Genomic DNA, 9,247 nt, shown 5'->3' with positions numbered 1-9,247 from the left:
CCAACACCCTCTCCTCCCACCTCTCCTCTGCACACAAAATGCCACCTTCAAACACTCAAACTCGCCAAGTGTAAACCATAGAGATGTATACTAATGCTCTTAGTATATATCTCTATGGTATAAACACACTCTCACTCATACCATCATACACACACACACACACACACACACACACCACACCTACACACACACCTACACAAAGGTGTGGAATTGTATTGCATTCATCTTGCATTGCTGTCATGAGCTGATGCACTTGGTAATGTCGAGGTGCGTACCAGGAGGTACTGTTATGCTAATTTCTGCTTACTTCACGATTGCTGCGTCATGGAAAGAATAACTATCTTCTAGGGGAAGTTGAGTAGGTGAAAACCAAAAATGTGGGAAATCAGGTCATTTAGAAACATTTGACAAATACACGTATTGTGATTTTAAAAAAAATCTCCGAATTAGCGTTGGCCTCGTCAACATTAATGTCATCACGGAAGGAGATTTCTTTTACCAAACTCGGTCTTTTAAGGCCTTTTTCAGAAGGAATGGACTGCGACCAGTATATCATGGCACACGTCTCCACACGATGTATTGCAGTGAGGTTCCATCTGGCATTTGCTCCTGTGTGACATTAACTCCCATTAGATATTTCCACGCTCAGCCAAACATAAATTCTACCGAAAAACATAACGCTAACCCTAATTCTCACGTCAAACCAAACCTAAAGCCCAATCACAACCCAAACCCTAATAAGTCCTTGGAGAAAATACAAACAGAGCAACTGTCTCACGAGTAAAATGTCGTTTCACCGGCAATGAACACGTACCATGCTCACCCATGTTGACTCTTTATTTAGAAAGACATACAAAAGCCATTTAACAATCATTTAAATCTACCCCCACAAAACACACACAGGCCCTAAAATTTGCATATTGGATTGTAAACAAAACCCCCAAGAGAAGGGTATTATTATCCTTACAGAACCTGAACGTGTCTATGAAATCTTAGTATCGAAAGTAAAAAGAATCTTTTACTTCCTTGCTGAACATGGTACCATCAATCATTGATTTTTCAGAGTTTGATACCCTTCTAAAAATATTTGTCATCAGCATGTTAGAACGGAAGTTAGGCGTACAGATGCAAATGTAAAAGAATTAAAAAAAAAAAACAATGGAAAAACTCAGCTGCAGTCTCTGAGAAAATCAGAAAGTCTGCTTCAGAAAATTCATTTGTTTGTAAATTTGTTGGTTACTTTCATGGGCTGCACTCAGAAAATGCGAACTCTTACCAGTGGATTCATGATGTTACAGTAGTAGGATGACATTAAGAATAAGTGCAGGGAATAAGAAAAATAAGTTCCAGGGTACATTTCGTTTTTGTTAGTGCATAACGAAGCTCCTTCAGAAGGCGTGGACAGTGACTTGCATCGGGACCAGGTTAAAGAGTGTGTACTTTTCAGTAACAAAAGCAGAATGAAAAAATCAACCTCCTTGCCGAGGACAAGAGACACCGATCTTCTCCTTGAGTATATATACAAAAGAAAATGATAATAATACATTGATTCTTATGTTAATGTAATCCGAAAGCCCCAAACTATTCTTTCGTTGTTAATTCCACTGTCTGTGCTGTGACTTACCCGGGTACCAAAAATAGAAACGTCGCACAAAATACATCACATGCATGATAGAGCTTTGATTCTATGTCTGAAAGTGTTGAAATTGTTGATTACAACATTGAATTCTAATCATTAGATACTGTATATCAGTTCTTGCTGTGTATTCGCGTTTGGCGGTATGATATTCCTGGAATGACTACAGTATCTGTTATGTTCTCTTTGCGAACCCGTGCATCCATTGAGTCGTCTGGATGGTCACGTGACCCCCCCCCCCCCCCATCGTATTCAATGTATAAATGTACACTTTAGTAATACATGTAAATATTCACACACGTATATAAACATAAGTAGGCCTACATACGTTATATACATAAACTAGTCATATACATGTATACAATGTGAGGGGTTAGTTTCCAAAAAGCTCCGGATTTTTGGACACATCAGGAGAAGAAATCATATGAATAAAGACTCTTATTCGAGAGGAAGTGGAAGGCAAAAGAAGGTGAGAGAGACCAATTTGTAACAACTTGGTCTGGAAACATTAAAGGGACCCCAATCCCAAAGAACAATGAAGACTGAGTGAAAGCAGCAATATTATTAAAGCACATCCACAAAATTGCACAAAAATTCACTTTTCTAGCATCATGAATGAGCACTTGACTAACAGCTTTCAGAGAGCAGGGGGGATAATTGCTCCCCTTAACATAATAATATGACAGTATCAAGTTGATGGAAGGTGTAATTTTCATTTAAAAAATGAATTTTTGTGGAATTTTCTTTATAATTATTTTCTTTATATTGTTGTCCATTCATACGTCATAACCTCTAGTAGTCTCCTTATCCAGCGGTTCCAACACCAAAACTTTAAAAATTCATAACTTTTGCATCGATTGTCCGATTTTCCTCAAACATTCACTGATGGTTTATACTAATGTTGTTGCTTTCACTCAATCCACATTGCTCTTTGGGTTTGGGACCCCTTTAAAAGAAATGCACAAGGCTTAGCTGCTCAGGCAGCTGCTTTACATCGGGCAATATTGACATGAACTCATTCATGTCACATCAGCACACATTTTGAGCTAACTGAAGTGATGATAATAATAAAATGAATGTGTGTGTTTGTACAATAACATGTATAATTATTTACTACACATGTCTAGGCAAGAAAGAACATTGATGCCATGCAGGAACAGCTTTGCATTTTATCCATTCGAACATTAATTCTGAGCGAGTATAATGTGTGGAGAATCCAGGACACCCAAACGGAAAAACTGCTTCCTGTTATTCGTAATCCTACACTTGTTTAGGCAAGAAAACACATCGATGCCATGCAGGAACAGCTTTGCACGTGATCAACTGGAACATTAACTTCTGAGCGAGTATCAAATATGTGGGAAAACCCACGACAAGAAAACGGAAATACTGCCAACAATGTACGCGCGGATCCCATGGTGCGATGCGCCCAAGACATACTTATATTTGTGGAATATTGTGTCAACTGTGCAGCCATTCGACTGAGGTCTTCGCGAGTGAGAAGTTTAGTGACAGGGACATCAATTAATTATCTCCATGTACAATGATACTATAGATTTAATCAGGACAGATTGTTTACTCTGTTGAAATTTGCAAAAACAGTGACTTGAGACCTGTCCTGATTAGCTGGTTAAACATATCACATCATACCAACAATTTACGACGTCAGAAACTCGAGGAAAAGTTCCACTAATTCTTGTATATTTTGTTCTCCGTTCTGACAGGATTAGGTAAGTAATCTTCTTATTTTCGTTTTATGGTTTGTATATCTCGTTTGACCCAGGCGAATGATTGCTTTTATAACAATTTGTAAGTAGTTAGTAAAATTGAGTAATTCAGTGAAAACTTAGCAGTTGTGATGCCTTTCCTGGCATAATCAAAATAGTAGCCTTTATGTGCGGAAAGATTTCAGGTTTTCGTTTCTATAAACAGTGATAAAAATCGCAAAATCCAAACCCACCTCTACTTTTCTGACAGAGGAATGCATATTGTAGTTCTTCAATCCTAGTTTGAACTGGCTGTGAAACCAGCTCCATCAGATAGCTTGGAAATGATACGATAATGGTGTCCCAACAATGAACCATGCAAGACTACAGATGAGGTCGAATGCAAGATTATACTGTCTTTTCTACATGCAGAAGTTTTGAACACTAATAATCAGTTAGACATGCCCATCTCAATCATAATGTGATAGTGATGACGAGAAATTTACTGAGATTACCCAGCATTACTCGTCTTAATTGATGATGGACGGACAACCCGAAAACATATTATGCAGTTTCGCCATTGTCCTTTTGGTTTTGTTGGATATAGTGGTGGTGGTGGTCATGTGGCTTGTAATTGCTGGGCGTGAATGTGGATGGTGGTGATGGTTGTGGCGGTGCATACACTGCGGTTTTGCTGTCGTGCTCTTGGTTTGTTCAAATGCCACTTTCTGGCGGGGGCATAAAAAATCTAATAAACTCACCTCGACACCTCGACGGAAGAATTTCATAAATTTGAATAATGACGCAGTTCTCGCAGCATGCCAGAAGGATTTGAACCAACACTTGCTGTCGGGCGGATGCTCGGTGGTCTAGTGGAGATGACACCTGTCCGGTGATCAGGAGGTCGCAGGTTTGAGTCCTGCTCGAGTATACGCCCATGTTTGTTTGTTTTTTTTAATCATGGCTACTACTAAAACACTGATCAATGCAGTGTTTATTTACGTCGATGTAGGGCAATTTGTCAATCAGTTACAACTCCTTGCATGTCGTCACTTTCTACGTAATGGTGAAAAGAGAAGCCTGACACAGCCTTTGACATCCTTATACCAAAGTAGGCCTAGTCAGGAAACTGGTCAAAAGATTCAAAGAAATTCTTCAAAACTTTTTCTTTCATTTCTTCTCGTTTTACTCAGAAACATCACCATGACAACCAGTGTCAATGGCCTCGTGACATGTAACCTCCAGTGTCCCATTTGCCTAAACACCTTTGTTGATCCAAGGCTCCTGTCCTGCTCCCACACCTACTGCAAAGACTGTTTGAAACGACTCTCTAAATCTCAGAAAGGGCGCGAGATAACATGTCCACTTTGCCTCAAGATCACCATCGTCCCTAAAGGAAAGATTGATCTCCTGCAGCGTAACCAAACAATCAAGGCTGAAATCGAAGATGTCAAAAACCAGACACAAGTCTGCACTGCATGTCGTAGAAACAAGATAGCCATCATCTACTGCCAAGAATGCAAAGACTACATGTGCGTCAACTGCCACAAGACTCACAGCAAGTGGGACAAGTTTGCGGGACACGAGGTTGTGAAGGTGGAAGACATTATTTCGGGGGTAGTTTCCAAGAAGGAGAGTCGTAAATGTAAGAAGCACAAGTCTGAGGACGAGGGGTGTTTCTGCGTCGAGTGTAAGAGGTTTGTCTGCTTCCGGTGTGGCATGATGGAACACACTCAAGCGGGGCACAAGGTTCTTGACGGCAAAGAGCATGAAGATGAACTGAAGGAGAAATTCGACGAGCTACGTGACCGATCAGACGTCAAGATGTCGAAGATTGATGCATACATCGTGTTTGTCGAGGAACAGGAGGCAAAGATGGAGCAAGTCCTGGAGAAGCTCTCCCGAGAGATTAAGCAGACATGTGAGGAGTGGATCGAAGAGCTTCAAGAGAAAAGAGACCATTTGATTAAAGATTGTACGAGGCGTATCGAGGTATTGAACAGAGAGCTGCAAGCCATGAGATATGCCAGTAAGCTACAGATCAGTCAGATCAAGGAAGTAAGTGAGCGTCTTCAGAATAATATAAAGAAAACTCTAGAGGGCGAAGAGCTGACTGCGCACGCCAAATGTTGTCAAAAACTGGAAGACATTCTCGGAAAGATTGCTCCCGATTACGAACGGCCGCGAAATACGACTTTACAAGGACAGCGCGTTGCTTTTCTGCAGACTAGACGCGGAGAGACAGGCTGGAATGAGCTTGATCTTGGAAAGATTGTTATTCTATCGCTGCCCCCGAAGCTGCCGCCTGCGCCGTCGTCGTCGCAGCCTCCGAAGCTGCCTCCACCGCCGCGGTCTTCAAGGAGTCCCCCGCCGCCATTGTCTTAGAGGGTTCCCCCGCCGCCGTTATCGTCGTCGAGGAGTCCCGGGCCGCCGCCGAGGATATAATTGATTTGATTTGATTTGATTTGATTTCTGCATTCTGCATTCTGCATTGCTTTTTTCGCGATTCCCACGCCGCCGTCGTCGTTGCGAACAATTGAATACTCATCGGTACTGGCCACGTTTATTTTAGGGATTTTATTGAAATATTATTTCGCAGATATCCTGGTGTATCATTTATTAAGCTTTAATGAGAGCGCCCTTGCTTTGTCTGTTTTGATACACAGAAATGATGATTTTTGTTTTTAAGGATCTGCTGTACTAAATATTCCTATTTTTTCCAGAAAAAAAAAATCGTATTGAGGTGAGCATGGTGGAATTTAGACTTTGCACTATTCTTTATTATGTTGTCAGTGGCGGATCCAGGATTTCATGGCCTAGGGGAGGGGGGTACCAAGTTCCAAAGTAGCGACTTGGAAAATACAGTACTGAGAAATGTGTGCGAAGTTCCTTACGGCCGGGGATTCTGATAATTGATAGAATCTCATAAATGCTTCATCTGATGTTTTGCGGAATTTTGAATACATCGCCAACAGTTATCCTTTCCTTCGTAGGCCTATTAAATGTGGCCAAGTGACTGAAGTCTGAAAAATTGAGTGCCTTGAACCGAATTTTGGAATATGCTTCATTTGAAGGCTCGAAATATTCTTCCTGCAGATGTCAATCCCACAATGTTAATCAGAATATAAAGCAGCAACACTTTCTGAAAAGATGGAGAACGTAAAGTTGTTATATCTGTGATCATCTCAAGATGAAGTGTAATGAAGACGATGTTAAAACTTGCTTTTTGTCGAGCCCACCGGAGGTTAGGGGAATCTAAAGGATCGCCTTCTGTCCGTCCGTCCGGCGTCCGTTCTTAACGCTACACTGAATACTTCATTTTCACTCAAACTTGGAGGGGAGGGTGGTTATACAAAGTTACACATTTTTACTAAGCATGAAAGTCACCTCAAGGTCAAAGGTCACAGGCAGGGGTCAACAAACTATTAGGGCCCAATATTAAGTTTTTACCGCGCGTTTTGATTATGGTTCATAACTTTTGATCCACACGTCTGTTTGTGACCAAACTTGGATGGTAGATGTCCCTTGGGGAGTTAAAGTTCATCACAAGGTCAAAGATCACAGACAGGGGTCAACGAACTTTAGGGCCCAATGTTGAGGTATTTTACGGCGCTTTTCGATTATGGCTCATAACTTTTTGATCAATATGTCCGTTTGTGAACAAACTTGGCTGGTAAATTTCCCTCGGGAAGTTAAAGGTCACCACAAGATCAAAGGTCATAGGCAGGGTCAGTGAACTTTCGGGAGTTAGAAAAAACATCACTGTTTTCTTCACGAATGGGCGAGACACAATTGGCAGTTGCCTTGTGTTTCATATTGTTTTACCGCTTATAAGTTGCAACACACGAACAAAATTTATAACCGCAAATGACTATAAAAGCAGTAATCGTCCAATGTCTATTGGGAATGAATTAACAAATCCATATTGAAAAGCACAAAGGCCCGAATTCACGAAGGTGGTACAATATTGAAACCATGGTTTAAACCATGGACAAATTGTGTAGAGCGCCAAGTGTCGCATGGCATATTTCGTTATGAAATCAGTCATTTCGTCAACGAAATGATCATTGGTATCGTTGGTATCACCTGCGTGAGCTTTCGACCGGGGAGCTGGCGTTTTGTACCCAGGACAACTTGTACATCTTTCGTAAGACCTCCTCTGTCTCCTAAATGGACATGACGGTTATCCTCCTTCTTCTGCTTCTTTTGTTCTACTCCCTTTTCTTTTTTAATGCTTCTTCCTTCTATGTTCAGTCCCAGATCTTGATGACTCTCGAGACCTTTGCCTTTTGTCAGTTAAAGAAATGTATGATGTATTGATTCTCCATGTCTTGTTTACTTAATCATTTCTTCAGAGATTCGTTTATCCCATCGTTGAGTTGTTTCCTGTAATTTTGCAACTTGATTTGCACCTTCTTCACCTTTCTTCATGCATGACATAGTTACCTTATATCTTTGTGCATCACAAGTCACCAATCAAATACTATAAGTACATGACATGTATTATGTTTCCAGTTTTTTGAATGTTTGAAGTATGTGATATCCAACCTGTACCTTCTTTGAAATCTTCATTCCTTTCATCTTTGTCAAGCAACAACTGATGTGGTTTGATTTTGTACGGGTTTAGCAGTATCATATATGATTTAGAGAATTTGTAGAATTTGTAGAATTTTGTTGACTCTTTCGACCCCCCCCCCCCCTCTCGGGATATTGAAGTACAAACAAATATAGAATATAAATAACAGTTTAACAGACTAGTAAATACAATTCTTGTAGATTATACAGTACCACACAAAGATATAGAAAATACAGTGATAGCGTGACGGGAACGTCGACTACATAAACCAGGATATGTAACTAAAGAAATAATCATACAGTGTATATCTTGTCATCACTTTTGACCTTCTTTTGTAGACTATTATAGTACATGCCTCAGAATACAGATATTGTTACATTAACTAGTAACGTGCACAGAACAACATACTATTGTCATAAGGGTAAGAGTTAAGTTCTTTGCATGATGTTAAACAGTTGATCATCACTGTTTGTGCAAGAATATTTGAAATATATCAATGATGAGAAAAAAAAATGTCAAAAAATAGTTCAATAGTCGCTAGAATGTTCTCATAAGGAAGGGTGCGCACTAATCCATTCTGCATATACACAAAGATATAGATGATATATTTTCTTTTTATAGGTGTTAGTGTGATTAAAATGTTTTTGTTTATAAGAGGTGGTATTGTATTTACATGTATGTAAACGTATCATTAAATTGTTTACGTTAAGTAGTATGTATTAATGAAACTCATTATTAAATCATAATTGTGACTGATGCTTATATCGATGACGTTAATAGTTATGGTGGCAATAATGATAAAACATAATTACCTCGACGACATGGGGTTTGCAGATGTGATGGTCATGATGATTATGATCCTAGATATTTTCACCATTTACCTCTTTGCACTTTCGGTAGTCTGTTTTTATTGCTGTTAGTATGCATTATCATCGTTCGGTGTGAACATTCTTTTACTTAACAAAAATGTCGTTGTCACAAAATTGTCAGTAATGAATATTCTGGAAAATTTGTTAACTAGCCTTGTTTCTTTATGCAGCCAGTTATTTATATCCGAATGCATTCCTTTGTATAATGCTTGTATCTAGCAGTATTAGCGCTCTCTGTTTCTCAAGGCGGGGTACGTCGAGTATTGTAGCTTTACCGTAAAGCCGCTTGATGTAATGAATGCCCCTGTCACACTTTTCCGGATAAGGCAAACGCATGGGAAACGAAGGTCGGTTTTTGGCATCCGTTGATATCCGTTAAAACGCGTTTCATGTCCTTTTTATCCTTTGGACTGACGTTTATTTTCCGGTGATTTCCGTCAGAGCGGCCAGGAAACTTTGT

General features: G+C 39.9%; 1 protein-coding gene across 1 annotated transcript; it reads left to right on the top strand.

Annotated features, from left to right (window-relative positions):
- The first annotated feature begins 4,545 nt into the window (after positions 1-4,545).
- Positions 4,546-5,909, top strand: LOC139741741 (probable E3 ubiquitin-protein ligase MID2). The gene has a single exon (XM_071652326.1). The coding sequence runs from the start codon at positions 4,546-4,548 to the stop codon at positions 5,725-5,727; it is 1,182 nt and encodes a 393-aa protein (XP_071508427.1). The 3' UTR covers positions 5,728-5,909.
- The last annotated feature ends 3,338 nt before the right edge of the window (positions 5,910-9,247 follow it).

Source organism: Diadema antillarum, unplaced genomic scaffold (genome assembly GCF_040938485.1).
Source record: "Diadema antillarum isolate AM-2024a unplaced genomic scaffold, OU_Dant_1.0 seq00000949_RagTag, whole genome shotgun sequence".
NCBI classification, from domain to species: Eukaryota; Metazoa; Echinodermata; class Echinoidea; order Diadematoida; family Diadematidae; genus Diadema; species Diadema antillarum.
The sequence above is the reverse complement of the archived record's forward strand: the minus strand, read 5'-3'. Positions and strand labels throughout refer to the sequence as shown.

What these genes read in the sequence shown, in the direction of transcription:
- LOC139741741 (XM_071652326.1), top strand. Translation starts at nt 4,546, where the DNA reads ATGACAACCAGTGTCAATGGCCTCGTGACATGTAACCTCCAGTGTCCC.